Source organism: Hemicordylus capensis, chromosome 13 (assembly GCF_027244095.1).
Source record: "Hemicordylus capensis ecotype Gifberg chromosome 13, rHemCap1.1.pri, whole genome shotgun sequence".
Lineage (NCBI taxonomy): Eukaryota > Metazoa > Chordata > Lepidosauria > Squamata > Cordylidae > Hemicordylus > Hemicordylus capensis.
In genome coordinates, this window is record NC_069669.1 from 15,778,274 (window position 1) to 15,796,156 (window position 17,883).

General features: G+C 46.0%; 1 protein-coding gene across 1 annotated transcript; it reads right to left on the reverse strand.

The window, feature by feature from the left end:
- Positions 1-2,084: 2,084 nt before the first annotated feature.
- Positions 2,085-3,356, reverse strand: LOC128336601 (QRFP-like peptide receptor). Its single transcript, XM_053276502.1, has one exon. The coding sequence runs from the start codon at positions 3,354-3,356 to the stop codon at positions 2,085-2,087; it is 1,272 nt and encodes a 423-aa protein (XP_053132477.1).
- Positions 3,357-17,883: the final 14,527 nt, after the last annotated feature.

Sequence of the window (17,883 nt, forward strand, 5' to 3'; positions counted from 1 at the left end):
GGATCAGGGGCCTGACTCAATAGGCAGCTTTGTGTGTTCATCACATGCTCAGTGATAGAGTATCTGTTTTGGATAAAGAGGGTCCCAAGTTCAGTCCCTGGCAGCATCTTGTGCTCTTTTGCTCTTGGTCATCCAGGAGGAGGAATCTAGAAGGTAAGTCAAAACAGGTCCTGTGTTGTTTCAGTTGATACAACTGAAGTCATGTCTGTCTCTGCCCCAGATGTTATCTATGGCCAGTAGAGAGAACATCAGAACAGCCCTGCTGGATCAGGCCCAAGAAGGCCTATCTAGTCCAGTATCCTGTTCCACACAGTGGCCCACCAGATGCCCCTGGAAGCCACAGGCAGGAGTTGAGGGCATGCCCTCTCTCATGCTGTTATTCCCCTGCAACTGGGGAGAGACCTGACTGATTTTGAGATGCTGGTGATAGAAAGTGGCTATGAAGCAAAAGGTTTAATATCTAAGCTCTACCCGACTGTTGAAATGTGAAATAAAACCATTGACCGGATTGAAAGATGTCTCTGAGACGGATTTGTCAAGAGCTTTTCATAAAGGAGAATGGGGGAAAGTCTGGACTAATAAATCTTTATGTTCTGTTCCAGCCTAAATAAAGCAAAATCATATGAAAATAGTCCATAGATGGTATATGACACCGGTGAGATTAATGCATACTGCAAAGAACACATCTGCTAAATGCTGGGGCAGTGATGGTGAGGAGCAGGGGACCAACTACCATCTATGGTGGACTTGTCCAAGAGCTGGGAATTTCTGGAAACTGGTTTTTATAGAGATGGCAAAAGTTGCTGACCAGCAGATTCGGCCCAGAGGTGTACCTAGGTAATTTTGGAGCCTGGAGGTAATTTTGGAGCCCCCCTCTGCAACATCATTTTTAACATGTAGGTTCTTGATGCAAGTTAAGCATCAAGTTAAGCACAAATGATGCAAGTTAAGCATCATTTTTAACACATAGAGCACAAGCTACACCACCCAGGACAGATGAAAGAGGATTTGGAGGCCCCCAGGGGTGTGGAGGCCTTGGACTTTGGCCCTGAAGTCCAGGGGTAAGAATGCCTCTGATTCAGCCAGATTTGTGCCAAGAGGGGTCTTGGCATTGTTAGGTATTTCCCCCCCGGGAGAATTAGACACTGAAATCTAGAGATTTACTATCCTTTATGTTGATAGCAGCTAGATTAATCATAGGCAAAAAATGGATAGAGGGAGTTATCCCTAGAGGGGAAAACAAACTCTGGTTGCGAGAGCCGGGAAACTGACACTAAAGATTTGAAAAGTTGTAATTGCCTCCCAATCTTTTATTATGATTTGGCAACATCTATTACTATTTTTTGAACTATCAAAATTATGGTAAGGAGGGGACAACCCAATTCATTCAAGTTTGGAAAGATGTCTTTGTTTAAGAATGACCAAGAATGACGTCGTAGAGTGTTATATGTTAATGCTTTGTAGACATAGGCCCAGGTCACATTTTTCTTTTCTTTTTAATGATACTATTTATCAATGCATTGTAATGGTGTCTGGTGATTTTAAATTAAAAAACAATCTTTTTTTTAAAAAAAGTCCTGTGTTGCATGTGGAGGTAAAGATTGTTCCAAGTCTGAACAGGTTGAAGATGTCTGATCTGGATGACCCTCTGGGCAGGAAACGAACATTCAGAATGACCCTGGGTAGAAACATCCAGTGTGTTTGCTGGTCAATGGACCAAATAAAGATGATTGATTGATTGAAACATCCAGTGTGAGGCAGAATTCTCAGCCCTTTCCACTTGAGTTAGTCAGTTTGAATGAGATAAGAATGATAGAAACATCCCATTTATAATTCCTGTCCTTTTCTCCTTTTGATGAGGAGTTGCTTGCTACTAGGCTCTGTTGCCTCTTCAAAAATCTGAGGTTCTGATCCAGCCTAAGCAGACCAGTTCCATGCTTCTAACAACCACCCTTAATGTGTCCACCCGTAATATTTGCTCTTTGTGGCAGGATTATACACAGTGGTCCTCTTCTCAATGGATATGGTGTTCTCTGTGTGTTTACATAAGAGAGAGAGATTATTAGCAAGGTCACAGGGCTATTCTACACATGGGTCCTAGGACAGGTTCTCTTCTGGCCTCTCCCCCCAATTCCCACAACCAGGTCTGGCTCTTTGTTTGTGGAACCCGTAGTAGTAGAACTCTTGAATGAGAGCAACTCAGGGACCGAGGAGGAGGGCAAGCTCTTTTCCGAGAGGGAGAAGTTGAGCAGAGAGGCCACCTTCTTGTGATATCTGCTCTTCATTTCCTTGGCTGACCGGTAGAGATTGCCCACAAAACAATAGCAGATAGGGTTGAGGCTGGAATTGCTGAGACTGAGCCACTGAGCGAAAGGTCGGAGCTGAAGGACCCAAGGTGAAGGAGCCTCCTCCCATGAGGACTTGGGGCTGTTGAACTCAATCCAGATGTCCATTGTGTAAATGGGCAGCCAGGAGAAGGCAAAGAGCAGGACCAGTGCCACCACCATTTGGGCAACCTTCTTACGAACCTTCAGCCTGGACAAGGGCAAGGTCTGGCTCAGGGCATTGGAGTCCCTCAGTTGCCTGGTGGGACTCCAGAGTCTGTGGACAGTCAAGCAACAGATAACCATGTTGAACAGGACAGGCAGGCAGTAGAGAGCGCAGAAGAGGAGGAAGCTATAGGCCTGCCTGATCTTCTCCTCAGGCCATATCTCTCTGCAGATGGGAAACACCAGTGGGAGGTCCTGGACCTCCTCAAACCCAACCCTTTTGTTCATAAATATAAGGGGCATGCAGATCCCCGAGGAGAAGACCCAGACCACCAGGATGGTGCTCAAAATCTTCCTGTGGGTGAAAAAGGATCTGGCATGGAGAGGGTTGTGTACACTGTAATAGCGATTGAGGCTGATCACTGTAAGGCTGAGGACGCTGGCAGAGACCGACACAGCCTGGATGAAGGGCACAGCCCTGCACAAGAAGTCCCCGTAGACCCAGGCTTTGTAAATCAGGTTGCCCACAGTGATGGGCATACAGATGCACACGACCATCAGGTCGCAGATGGCCAAGTTGATCAGGAGGCTTCTGGTGGCATTCAAGCTAGGGATGCGGCGATGACGCTTGCTAGTCAGTATCCGGAGTGACATGATGTTGCCGACTAAGCCCACCAAGAAGGAGACCAGGTACATGATGGTGAGGCTGATGGTGACGGGGTCTTTGTGGAACAGGAAGAGCAGCTTCTCCACCTCTTCCCAGTCCAGTTCCTGGCTCCTGTTGGGTAATTCGGGCAAAGAGCGGTTCTCTGCTTCCAGGAGTTCTGGAAGGCTCTGGATCTCGGCCAGGCTGAAGGAGACATTCATGGCTCTTCCTTATCTATCACATGAATACAGCTGCAAGAAAGGGAGAAAATATCCCCAAAATCTGAAAAAGATGTTTTAACATGTCAGATGTTATCATCGTAGATGGGTTAGTAAAGAACACTCTAGCCCAGGGATTCTCAACGTTGGGTCCCCCGATGTGATTGGACTTCAACTCCCATAATCCCCAAACAAAGGCCACTGGGGCTGGCGGTGATGGGAGCTGAAGTCCAATCACATCTGGGGTCCCAACATTGAGAATCCCTGCCTTTAGCCGATGCGCAGAGTAATGATGTACTTGTGCAGCATGCAAAGTTGCAGTAGCAGAGCAAGATCGCAGAGCAGTGCAAAGGTTTGCTGCAGAACATATGGGGCATGGCACAGACTATGCACCTAGTTGTACATGTGTGAAATGTTTGCACTGGTGCAACACCAGTCTTGAATGCAAGCTTCAGCCTTAGCAGAAGTGCAGCATTAGGATGTTGGCCACAATACATCATCAGAAATGTACTCTCAGAGCAATATTTTAGGGACACGGGAAGCTGCCTTATACTGAGTCAAACCATTGGTCTGGCTGGCTTAGGACTGTCTACCCTGACTGGCAACAGCTTCTCCTCCAAGGTTTCAGGCATGATTCTCTCCTAGCTTTACCTGGAAATGCCGGGGATTGAACCTGGGACCTTCTGCATGGAAGCAGATGCTACATGCAACATGCAATGAGCACCATGGATATCTTAGAACAGACAGTGCTCACCCATCCAAAAACAAACCTTTGCTTAGCAAAGGGGACAATTCATGCTCACTACTGCCGGACCAACTTGGTTGATTAAATCACGAAGACTAAAAGAATCTCCAAAATCTGTGTCTCCCTCATTTCTTCAAGAAATGCCAACAGCCTGCATCCGAAATCGACTAGCAACACCCACACCAATGGATGATTTTTTTGCACAACAATTGTGCAAAAAGCTATGAAGCCACAACCTGGTTCTAAGGAAAAGCAGCTCCTTAAAGGTATGATCCAGGAGCACACCAAAAGCACCTTCAAGTTGCATTGATCCCAGCAAGAAAGGTAAGCACACCTTTAAATCTTTGCCACTGAAATTGATGAGGCTTGAGTGCCTAGCTTTGTTGCAAGATTGGGATCTACAACCTTACGGACAATTCTGTTTCATGAACCCCTGATGATAACTCATTCTCTGAATGCTTTCACACATAACACCAAAAGCATGTGACTTCTGCTATTTGTGCCCAGCTGTGAATGCCATCCATCCATCTCTTTTAAAAGCACCAAACATTACTCTAAGTTGGAATAGAAAGAATTATCTCTTCTAAAACAGAATGTGCATGCATCCTATTGTTGGTTTCACATTCACATGGTGGCAAGAATTTTTTTTTAAAAAAAGCAATTGAGATGTCATTTCTTACAATCCCCTGAGATTCTGGGCGTGGTGGCAATGGAATATGGACATTACTGGCACTGTCCATAGCTGATGATTCAGCTTTCTATTCTCTTGATATCTACTTTGCTAGCATTTGTGAGTCTGGTTAAAAAATTGTATTTTTTCCATGGAGAGTTACCAGTATTTGATTAATCTGAATTGCGCTGCTGTGGTCCTCTTATGTGGACCAGGGTTATATTTTCTGCAGAGCTTTCTGTGCTAATTGCTTTTCTGTTTTATATTAACATTGCTCTACTTTACTGCCACTTTTGGGCACCCTATGGTCAAAAAGCGGGGTAGAAAATTTTCAGATAAATACATACACTTGACTGCAGCTCACCAGCTATGGAAGAAAATGTGGGATGCAGACAGTTACTTGAGACTAAATGATACTGAACTTAGCAAGTTTTATCTCTCCTGATTTTACATAGGACTAAAAGCCAAGGCAGATGGTTCCCAGTCACAATAGGGAGTCTTAAAGATTAACACCTTCACAGTGACATGAGTTTTATAGGCTAAAGTCTACATCAACCATAAGGTCTGTTGTCCAAAGCAGATAATTCAGCTTGAATGGAGCACTGTTGGTCCTTCTGATCTTTCAACAGAAGGTGCTCATAAGTTAGAAGCAATAATAAGAATGCTTTGAGATAAAATTTGTGGAATTTCACCCTGACCTTAAGGTGCTGTAGAACCTTTCTTCCTGGGCTCTGGGGCTGAAAGGACAGCTCCCTGCTGCCAAGAGATCCTGTATTCCTCTTTTCCCAGACCATGGGTGCTTCGGCACCCTAACCCTACTCTCTCTCTCTCTCTTCCCTGGAGGCACATGAACTTACTTTGAGTAGAGGAAGGGGAAAGTAGCAAGGAACCAGCTCCTCGTAACCTCAAGGCTGGGATCTGGGAACGCTGCTTCTCCGAGTGGCTGGTGCTGCTGTTGGATTCACCAGTCTGCCTCCTTTGAAGGGGCTGCTCATCTGCATGCTGAGATTGCCTCCCCTCTCCCCACATTTCTGACACCCGGCGCATGGACGTGTCTGTTTACCCACTCCCACCTGGCCAACACCGCAGTGCTCTCTCGCTGGGACACAGGGCACAATACTTTGCTTCATGCCTACACAACCATGTTGAGGAGCACACACACACACGTGCAAGGCACACAGAGACACACAAGCATGGACATGAATGCTCTTTTATTGGGAAGGAAACATAGAGACAGGCTCTAGTCTTGCACCACCACCACCCTCAATTCCATATTGCTTTCCAAATTACATACACATAGACGCACTGTCTCACTAAATCACTCTTAGGCACTGTGCATGATGCAGTGAAACCCCGTTGTTTTTCAGATCCAGCTACTTCACACACACACACACACACACACACACCCCAACCAGCCTCTGAACACACCTACACTCTGTTGGTGGAACTGTCTTTCGCAGACGCCTCAAGCTAGAAGTCGCCTTCGACACACATCTCTCACCTCCTCTGCTTCTTCCCCCTCAGTCTTTGCTGTCCTGAGCGCATTCGCAGTCCTTGTGCCTCTGGGAATGGGGAGGACTCCTGCTTGCGTGTCATCCACTCCTGCGTTACAGGCTCCCCGAGGTAAGTTTGGGGCTGTTTCCAGAAGCGCAGGAGAAGCTTTGCCCTTGCTCAGCATCTGGCTGGAGCTGCTCTCTCTCGCTCTCGCCCTCGCCCTCGCCCGCCTCTTCTCCTGGGCTCATTTCCCCAGCTTTTCTGAGCCTTCGGCGGCAGAGAGGTGCGGAATCCTTCCATATATTAGCATCTGGCGCAGCTCTGCCCGGAGAGTTGCGTGGTGCTGAAAGGACAGCTCCCGGCCAAGACACGTTTCCCTACAGCTGATCCGGGTCCCCTCCTCTTGCCCCCGTAGCATACCTTTACTATTTATTGTCTATTAAAATATGCATATACTTACTAGTTATGCCCCCACCCCCGCGCTGGGTCTTGTTTTTAGCAGTAATACTCTTACTAGTTATGCCACCCTGGCTTGGGGTGTCAAAACTAGTAACACTACTACTACTACTAGTAGTAGTAGTAGTAAAAACTAAAATTAAAATAAGCAATCATGTGTGATCAATGAATTGCAAGTTGATATGGTAATTGATAAGCACTACTACTACTACTGCTACACCATATTAGTATAAGGTAATTATAATTATACTACTACTACTATGCCATATTAGAATATGGTAATTTTTGCAACAAAAAGTTTGCAAAGTGGTTTACACAGAAGAATGATGAGAGTTATAGAGTTGTAATAGAATAGATAACTGAAGAATAATAATAGGAGTTTGGGGCCGTATGTGAATTTGCTAAATATGTTTATAAAAAAATTAAAAGATCACTGTTCCCGAGGGTGCTTAATCTAAAATGAAACACAAGGGAGATACCAGCAACAGCCACTGTGAACCACCCTCAGCAATATTGCACTGGATGGGTGGGATATAAATATATACATATATTTAACCCTGGACAGGAGAGGAGAGCTGGTCTTGTGTTAGCAAGCATGACTTGTCCCCTTAGCTAAGCAGGGTCTGCCCTGGTTGCATATGAATGGGAGACTGGAAGTGTGAGCACTGCAAGATATTCCCCTTAGGGGATGGAGCCGCTCTGGGAAGAGCATCTATCTAGGCTCCAAGTTCCCTCCCTGGCAGCATCTCCAATATAGGGCTGAGAGAGATTCCTGCCTACAACCTTGGAGAAGCTGCTGCCAGTCTGTGTAGACAATACTGAGCTTGATAGACCAATGATCTGACTCAGTATATGGCAGCTTCCTATGTTCCTATGACAGGGTTGTTCCCCCACCCCACCCCAATAAATACAAAAGAATAAACACTTTGAAAGGTCCCTTTTGTCCCACTTAGCAGGCCAGTTTTCAACAAAAACGTGGGGCTCTTCCAGTTGCAGGGCTGGGGAGGAGTGTCTTCCAGTTGAAGGGGGGACTATTCTGGTTGCATAATTTTGAGGAAGGTGCAGAGGCCCAAGCCTTGAAGAAGACCATTTTGAACATGTGGAGAGTGGCTGTGGCTCTCAAGGGGCATTCTGCACATGTGCAAAGGAACTATTATCCTGGTCTGTCTTCCAGGAGCCCTGAGAATAAATTCCGGGGCTAATTCTTGAGGGGCAGCTCAAATTAAGAACAATCTTTGTTATTTTGGAGTCCTTGCAGCTGCCTCATCACTGCTGGTCCTGCATTTAAAATTATCATGCCTTAATTAATTAATTACCAATTAATTATTTACTAATTAATTAATCCAGATCTCTCCAGGAGACAGGAAATGTCTCCTGGGATCTCCAGTGGGGTCACTAATGTGGAAGCTTTTATGTGGCACACTCTCTTTTAGCAGTGAGGTTTCAAGGGAGCATAATATGCTTTCATTTCTTTCGATATCAGAGAGCCCATATCGGGAGCATTAATCTAAAAGCACTTTAGATTGCGTCTTCACTGAGTCTCCCAAGGATCCTGCAAGGCAGCATTCATTTCCCCAAACAAAACACATTTTCATCCATTCATTTTTGCATTCATTCATTCATTTTATATACCGCCCCTCCTCAAGTGGGTCAAGGCAGTTCACATTAAAATTTAAAGAACAACAACCATAAAGCAAAATTAAACAACAACAAATTCAACCAGATTCAAATTCCGATTCAAACTAGAGATGAGGGGCATCACCAGAGCCAGCATGGTGTAGTGGTTAGAGTGCTGGACTAGGACCGGGGAGATCCGAGTTCAAATCCCCCTTCAGCCATGAAACTAGCTGGGTGACTCTGGGCCAGTCACTTCTCTCTCAGCCTAACCTACTTCACAGGGTTGTTGTGAAAGAGAAATTCAGGTATGTAGTACACCACTCTGGGCTCCTTGGAGGAAGAGCAGGATATAAATGTGATAAATAAATAAATAAATAAATAAAAATAATAAGATGGGTCTTTTTCTTTCCTGAAGGCCTCCAAGGAAGATAATTCTCTTATATCCACGGCCAGTCCTGTGTCACCACCAGATGAACTGGTGGCACCCAAAGATGGACCCCCTCCTGACGATCTTAATTAGCGGTGAGGATCTTGTAGAGAAAAGCACTCTCTGAGGTAATCTGGACATAAGCCATTTCCAAGGCTCCTGTGAAGAAGCATCAATTCCCCCAAACAAAAAGCATGGCGCTTCCGTGGGCTCCTCCTTCTCCTAACCATTTGCAAAGCTCAGCCTGTTCTCTCCCTTGCTGGCCACATTGCATCTCCCCAAACTGTCTTCTGTCCACCTCTCTGCACACTACAAAACCCTGCTCTGAACCTTGCCCTGGCTGGTGGGTGTGCCCTCTTTGGTATTTGCCTCCAAGCTTAATGGGCCATTGGAGAAGCATCTTCTAGGCTCGCTGCCTGTTCAAGGAAATGTCACTTGGACATCAGCAAGGAACCAAGCACTAAAGGACAGCCATGAAAGCTTTGGCATTCTCTAAAGTGCTTTATCCTGTGGACTCCAACCCACCTGTAGCCTCGGTCGCGGCTGGATTGTTTTCTTCTTAGCATGCAGACACCGTCCTCTTTTGCTGGTGAATCTGGATTCTGACTTGCCTTGCCTTTCCTTGTTGTGCCGCATGCAGTTTCCGACGGAAGGAGCTCTTCCTCAGCGGTGTGTCCGGCATTTTGCTCTAGCGAGTGAGATCATCTTGTCTCCTGCATTGTTTGATCTGCCCTGTTTTGACTGCTGCCATGGAAAGAGCCATGCAGAGGGACCTGGTGGGGCTTCTGGTCTGTATCCCACAGTGAAGCTGATTGGCTGCAAAGGCTGATCTGCTGCTAGAACCAACTTCTTTGGTGACAACTGGAGCAAGCCAAGTTCAAAACTTGCTCTCTGATATGCCCCAGTCCCAGTGTGCACGTGTGATGTTCACGTGATGTTCACGTGTGATGTTCACGTAGCCTGTCCACTATGAAGTCCACGTATACAAAGTCTCCTGTGGTGACCTCCATTTTGATCTTTATCAAGTGGAGCAATATAGAATATTTTGGTGGAATAAATCCTCCTGAACTTGGAAGGAAGTTTCCTATGCTTCTATGTTCCTAGCAATAGTTTGGTCAGCAGCAAGTATTAGCTGGGCATAATGCTTATCTCTCTGGCGTGCAAAATTTAACCTGCTGATTTCTTCAGTTCAACCGTTCATTTGAGAGGCAGGAGCAAGCCAGGTTGTTTCTGTGTTCTTTGCCTGTTTCCCCCGCTAGCCAGCTGGCAATCCTATCAGGAATAAGACATGGCACTTCCTCGACTGGCCCTGTGCCTTTCACAGTGGCCTGACATGATGAAATAAATCAGTTGCAGATTAATTCAATTTCCTCATCATCATGCCAAGGAAAACTTCACCTGCTAACTTTCAGCACAGCAGCCCTGATTTTAAAGACCAGAGAGAAGGCTAGTTGTTTTCCGACAAACCATAATCAGCAGGCAAAGAAAGACAAAGGCACAGTTACAGGATCTTTCTCTAAAGTTTGCAGGCCTTCCTGGAATGCCATGAATGCCAGTATAGCATAGTGGTTAGAGTGTTGGACTAGGAGCGGGAAGACCCAAGTTTGAATCCCCATTCAGCCATGAAACTCACTGGCCTGGAACAAAAAGAGTGGGAAATTTGTCAGCTTGAAGAAGACTCCCTCCAGACACTCACGGTGCCTTCTGTTTCTGAGGGGAAAGGTGTCTAAAACTTTCACCAGGCATAGGCTCAGGTCACACAACATGCACACCAGGGATAAACTGCAATATTTCACTGCAGGCAGGTCCATACTTATTCTTATTGCTGAATGTATAGCTATTAAATTCAAAGCAAAGCTGAAAAGGAGCTTTGTGGCTGAGGGGGAGAAACGTGACCTGCTTGTGTGAGTGTGCATCCATTTCCGGAGAGGTTGGTGTGAGATGTATTTATGGCACAGCGGAAACAAACAATCCCTATAAAGTGTCTCTTGTGTTTGCCCCAGAGTACACAAGGGAAGTGTGTGCTTTCATCCTGCACAAACCTCTTTACGAGGGCTGCAAAGAGCAATAATAATTTCACTCCCCCGGCCCCTGAAATTAATAGTCATCTTCCTAATGGCTGGCTGGCTCAAAGCACCAAAGTGGCAGCAGCAAGGTGGTTCATGGCCTGCACCCTTTACTCTCAGAGCCCAGTAATCCTTCCAAGAGCAATATGTTATCTCCGGATTTTATTTTCGACATGGTCTGTTCTTGTAAAAGAGACATTCAACGTGGCCAACAAGATTTGTGCCAAAGAAACATTACAGGAAATAAAACAAACTAGCGCAACCCATGCAGAGCATCTGCGGGCTAATAGCTGCTCCCCTCAGCCCCTGCCACAGACCCCCTCACCTCGGAGATCTCCCCACCCTCACCTGAGCCGCACTCCTGCTCCTCCTCCTCCATCCCTTTACTCCACCCCCTCACCCTTCTTGGTTGCGGCTGCAGCGTTGCTGGTGCCTATTGGCTAAGCTGCAGCCCCCTATCCCCAGATACCTCCCCCCCCGTCACCCAAGCCCCACTCCTGCTCCTCCCCACAGAAGGAGCAGGAGTTGCCCAAGCCCTTCCTCGCTGTCGCTGCTGCCATAGCCGCTCGTTCCCCATAGGCCACTGAGAGGCTCAGGCCCATCCCTTGACTGCCTGCTTCCTTCCACCAATGGCCTTGTAGCCCCAAACAGCAGCAGTGCTTGACTGGGCCCTTCCTTGCTGCCAATAGGCACCACCATGGCTGCTCGTTCCCCTCAGGCTGCTGACAGGCTCAGGCCCTTCCTTCTTTCTCTCTTCCCCTCCCTTCTTTTTCTCTCTTTCTCTCTCCTCCCCTTGCTCTTCCCCTCTGTCTTTCTTCCCTTCCCTTCTTTTTTTCTTTGTTTCTCTCTTTCTCCCTTCCTGAGTTAACAGGTCTTGTTCATCTTGTTTCCTCATCTAATTCACACAACAGCATCTGCCTTCTCCTGAAGGGGCTCTTTCCTCCCTCCTGACCCCTCTCTTCACAGACCCCTGCCCACTATATATATATATATATATATATATATATATATATATATATATATATATATATATATATATATATTCTCCTCTACAATCAAGAACATCTTCCAGTCAGTCACAGTTGCATTCCAACTGACCTTAACCATAACAGGCTCCTCCTCCCTATCTGCATATGGAATCCCCACTGCCCAATCACCATGCTGCTTCTGCTCTCACAGGCTCCTCCCTCCTATCTGCATATGGAATCTCCACTGCCCAATCACCACAGTGCTTCTGCTCATGAACTCTCACAAGAGCTGCCACACACAGGATTAGCCACTGGTACACCTTAGAGAATTATATATATATAGATGTGCAACAGCTTGGCTGCAAAGAAGAGTGTGTAGACAGAAGAAAGGATCCAGCGCTGTTCTGTGAACAGGTTAATGTAGTGCAGCACTGTGATATAGTGGAGACTGCAGATGGAGGGCTGGTTCTTATGAAGGACAGCTGGGCAGAAGGAGTTGATCTGAGTAGAATGGTGGTGATGAACCCAAGTTCTGTACCCAGCAATGTATCGAGGGTGGAGGAAAAGCATGTCCCAGTGGCCAAGAAATTTAGGACCAATTAAAGGGAGCTCTTTTTTCACACAGCACATAATTAATCTATGGAACTCTCTGCCACAGGATGTGGTGATGGCCGCTAGTTTGGATGACTTTAAAGTGGCTTAGACAAATCCATGGAGGACAGGTCTATAAATGGCTAGTAGTCTGGTGGCTGTAGGCTACCTCCGGCCTCAGAGGTGAAATGCCTCTAAATACTAGTTGCAGGGGAGCAACAGTTGCAGGGGAGCAACAGCAGGAGAGAGGGCATGTCTTCAACTCCTGCCTGTAGGCTTCCAGCGGCATCTGGTGGGCCACTGTGGGAAATGGGGTGCTGGCCTTGGGAACAGCTGACTTTTTCATATATCTGCTTCATCATATGTCTTTCCATTTTGCATGATCACATGGCAAATGAAGCCCAGGTTCATCAGCTACCTTCTCACTCACATATAAGGCTGATCGCTTAAGAAAACCTGTAATTCTTTACTGTTTGGAATGCATGGCTTGTGCTAAAAAGAGGCATGGAGGTCCAAAAAGAAAGGAGGTACCATATTTATCCAAATAGTACCTGACTCTGAATTTAATATGACCGCCTGCTAAAATTATATATAGGCTATAACGCTCCCCATCTCCACCCCACCCCACAAATACACCTCCTTGTGAGGTAATAATGGATAATCTAGCCTATGCCTATTCTGACACATTAGACATGTTCTGGGACATATTAAGCGGCTATATATGGTAAAAGGTAAAGTGTGCCATTAAATCAGTGTCGACTCCTGGTGCCCACATGTGGTTGTCTTTGGGAGAATACAGGAGGGGTTGACCATTGCCTCCTCCCACACAGTATGAGATGATGCCTTTCAGCATCTGCCTATATCGCTGCTGCCTGATATAGTACCAGCAGGCATTCGAACCAGCAACCTTCTGCATGTTAGTCAAACATTTTCCCACTGAGCCATTAGGAGGCTTACTCTACACATGGTTCATGATGCTAATCTATCTATCCATAGATCTATCTTGCAGACCTATAATCATGAGAGTGCTGAGGGTCTACAAAGACTTTACTCTGGCCCTGCTGATGGCATACAACATCCCCTGCAGGGGCGGAGTCACCATTGGGCCGACGGGTTCCAAGAACCCCGGCCGCCATCAATCAGGGGCCTTGAGCGTGGACCCAGACACACACCCCGCACCTGACACGGGGGTGTTATTTCGGTCCCAACGGGGCCGCGCGGCCCCATTTGGAGACGAAATTGGCCTGCGCGGTGTTGGGCAGCATGGCCGGAGTGACTCTCCCTGCCTTTAAGGCAGGGAGAGCCATTCCTGGTCTCGCTGCCAGCAAAGCTGGGCCAATCAATCTCCCTCCCAAATGGGGCTGCGTGGCTCAGTTTAGGAGTGAGCTCAGCCCACACTGCTTTGGCCATGTGGCCAGAACGGCTCTTCCTGCCTTTAAGGCAGGGGGAGTCACTCCAGGCCCACCCTGTCCAATGCAGCACAGGTCCATTTCCCTTCCAAACGGGGCTGCACAACCCCATTTGGGAGGGAGAACATGTCCCTTATGTCTGACATCAGATGCGGGGGCGTGGCTAGCTGGGCCCTTGCGTCTGATGTCAGATGAAGGGGCGGGGCCAGGGGCTGGTGGCACACGGGCCGCCACCAGCCTCCTTATGCTTTTTAGAGTGGCAATGCTCTTCATTTAGCAGGGGGAGAGCAACTGGCCCTATCCGTCCCCAGCACAGCATCCCTCCAGTGGCTGTTGCTGGTGTCTCTTTCATGTTTCTTTTTAGATCATGTGCCCTTTGGGGACAGGGAGTCATTTCATGTATTTCTTCGTTTGAATGTTTAGATTTATGTAAACCACTTTGGGAACTTCTGTTGAAAAGCAGTATATAAATCTTCATCATATTCATACTCATATGAGATCTCTGTGTTGGGCATCTATTCACCAAGTCTTTGCACTATTAGTATTCAAGCATCAGTTCAAAATGGTTCTTTAGGGACCTGCTGACATCTAATCAACTGACCTTCATTATGCTGATTTTCCTTTAAAAAAATAAACAGAAACAGAAACAACCAATACCGTTTTTTTTTAAAGTGGCTCTCATAGAGTGAATAGGAGGTGTTTTTGTTTTTGTTTTGTTTTAAATGTGGATAGCTTTCAAGTGTTCATTTTATGATAATTTAATTAGCAGTAAGCCACTTCAGGGACCAATATTGTTGAAAGAGGCTGGGGGGAGAGAAACATTTTGGATGCATAAAATGAATGCCAAGGATACTTTTGTGAAAAGGCTACTGTGCATTTTTCACACAGGGGTTTTAGCTCGTATCTCCTCTGGAATGTTGTGCGTTCACATATCAGCTGGATTTACCCCAAAGTCCCTGAGAGCTATCGGGGAGTACTTCACACACAATTCGGGGTTTTTCATTGCACATTACATGGGCTACACTGTCAGTAAAAACAGTAAAGCCGTGCAGTAAACTTGCAGTACAGGCTGCTGAGTGAAAAATGCCTGGATTATATCGGGCAGCAGCAATATAGGAAGATGCTGAGCGGCATCATCTCATACTGCATGGGAGATGGCCATGGTCAACCCCTCCTGTATTCTACCAAAGACAACCACAGGGCTCTGTGGTCGCCAGGAGTCGACACCGATTCGATGGCACACTTTACCTTTAGTATACTGAATTTCAGCTATAGGCTGTTCAAGCATCCTCTAGTGGGACATTGAAGAATTGCAAGGGGTAATGTTAGAATCATTAATTCTAGTGAGCAAAGAGGAGATGTACATTATTACAAATTAAACAGGCTTTTGCTAGCCTCAGCATACGTAATGGGGAATTAATGTTGGACATAAAATGAGCAGAACTGCCAGCAGGCTAACTCAAAGACTGCAGGCTATGTTTTCATTCAAGCTGTTATTGCAATCGACTGCAGTCATTTGGCAGTTTGTGGTTCTGTTTCTGTGTGCTGGGGTCATAGAAGGAAGGTGTAGACAGTTGCAAGCATCCCTCTCTGCACTGTTTGGGGAAGCTAATACTGAATTTGTAAAAAGTGTGCAAGGCATGCAAAGCCCAATACTTACAAGCTCTGCAATGTGAAAGGAACTCAGTTGCCCTTATTAGAAGGGCAGTTTTTCACACCTTGGGAGCCTTTGGCAAAGCATCTGAAAAGCACCTGCTATTAAATATCTGTGAGCGCCACATTCAATGTGACAAACAACTGCTTCTGCCTGTTGAGACTAGTACAGATCTGCAAACTGGGCTCAGGGAGGCAGGTGTCAGCCAAGCCAGCTCCGGAGGGGGAGAGTTCTGGCTAGGGTACCAAGGCCGGCAGAGAACTTACTGCCATGATTCCACCACCATTCTCACTGTCCATGCAGAAAGTGAGATACCGTGTGAGACAAATCTCAGTTTGCACACATTACAAAAGAGACTGCCTTATTCCGAGTCAGACCATTGGTCCATCTAGCTCAGTACTGCCTTGACTACACTGGATGGCAGCAGCTCTCCAGGGTTACAGACTGGGGCCTTTCCCTGCCCTATCTGGAGATGCTAAGGACTGAATCTGGGATCTTCTGCATGCCAAGTGGGTGCTCTACTAAACCCTGGCCCCCATCTCTCCAAGGTAGCAACCCTTGCTTTTGCCAGTTGCTTATATAGATATGCACAGGAAGCTGCTTTCTACTGCGGGCTGAGCTAGATGGATCATTAGTCAATCTAGCTCAGTATTGTCTACACCAGGGCTGATCAACTTTGACCCTCCTGCAGATGTTGGCCTGATTGATTGATTGATTGATTGATTGATTGATTGATTGATTGATTAAGTGCTGTCAAGTCGGTGTAGACTCTTAGCAATCACATAGATAGATTCTCTCTAGGATGGAGATTCTCTCCAGATAGATTCTCTCCAGATTCTCTCCAGGCCTTCAAGGTCTCTCAGTGGTGCATTCATTGTTGTCGCAATCGAGTCCGTCCACCTTGCTGCTGGTTGTCCTCTTCTTCTCTTGCCTTCAGCTTTCCCCAGCATTATGGACTTCTCAAGGGAGCTGGGTCTTCGCATAATGTGTCCCAAGTATGACAGTCTGAGCCTGGTCATTTGTGCCTCGAGTGAAAATTCTGGATTGATTTGTTCTATGATCCATTTGTTTGTTTTCCTGGCTGTCCATGGTCTCCAAGTCTTCTCCAGCACCAAAGTTCATAGATGTTGGCCTATGACTCCCTGGCTATAATCCCTAGCTATTGGTCACTGTGTCTGGGAATTATGGAAGTTGTAGTCCAAAAACAGCTGGGGGGCCTAAGTTGAACAGGTCTGTTCTACATCGACTGGCAGAAGTCCAGAGTTTCACACAGGGATCTTTCCCACCCCTACCAAGAGATCAAACCTGGGTCCAGATGCTCTCTTATTGAGCTACACTTTTAACCTTGATTCTTTTTCTACACAATCTGGCCACTGTTGGTTCTGTGGTGGCAATCATGCTGATTTATTATTTTTTTTAACCACACTTGGTATTCTGTGTGGCAGCACCACAATATTGGAAAACAGTTTTAAATATTTCCATCCCACTCACCTGTTTTGTGTGCTGAAAATGTCCCAGCTAGATTAAATAATGCAGTCCCATATGCCTTAGTCACCAACTAGTATTTGCCAGATGCTGGAAATTAAATATTCGCTTTTTAGTGCTGGGATGGATACAGAACTGGTGGGAAATAGCCTTGCTATGTTAGCAGTTTACTGAAAATCATATGAGGCATTTATGAAACCAAATACAGTTTTGTGGCCAATTGTACATTTTATGCAGGACCTGCTCAGTAAATCCTCAGACAGATTTGAATGTCTCCATCCCATCTGAAAATAACACCAGGTGTATGAAATTATGAAACACTGAAAATGAATATGTTTCTCCTCGGTCATTTTTTTTTTTCTTGGGGGAAAAAATCAGGAATGTGCTTATACTTTATTGCTTTTGTGTTGGATGTATTGATATTGAATGCTTATTTTGGTGTAAGCTTTAATAAGAAAGAGGCCCCTGAATGCCCAATAAAAACTGAATGTATTGCTATTGAATGCATATTTTAGTGCAAACTTTAATAACAAAAAGATCCCAATAAAAATTTATATGAGGTGCCAGAAAAATGTGTGGGATTAGAAAAGAAAAAAACTTGCTCTACAATGCACTAGGTACATAGGTACATATCATATACACTAGGTATATGAGGTGCCGAATGGGGTTAATCTTCCTTTTCCTGTTCCTTTTTCTATTTTACTGTGAACACACATACCAAATATTGTATCAGGAGAAATGTGCAGTGAAACATATGTGAGCATTTGAGAACGGATGTCTTTTGATTCACTTGCTTCTGTCTCATTTTATTGATGCCGTCCATCTTGCCTGTTTCCAGGATTCTGTCATAACTGAGTGTGGCCAAGAAACAGAAAGTAGATTGTGGATATGCAAATGAAGGGGAGGGACCATACAGAAAGGGGTTGGTTCATTTCTTAGCCACTCCCA

What these genes read in the sequence shown, in the direction of transcription:
- LOC128336601 (XM_053276502.1), bottom strand. Translation starts at nt 3,356, where the DNA reads ATGAATGTCTCCTTCAGCCTGGCCGAGATCCAGAGCCTTCCAGAACTC.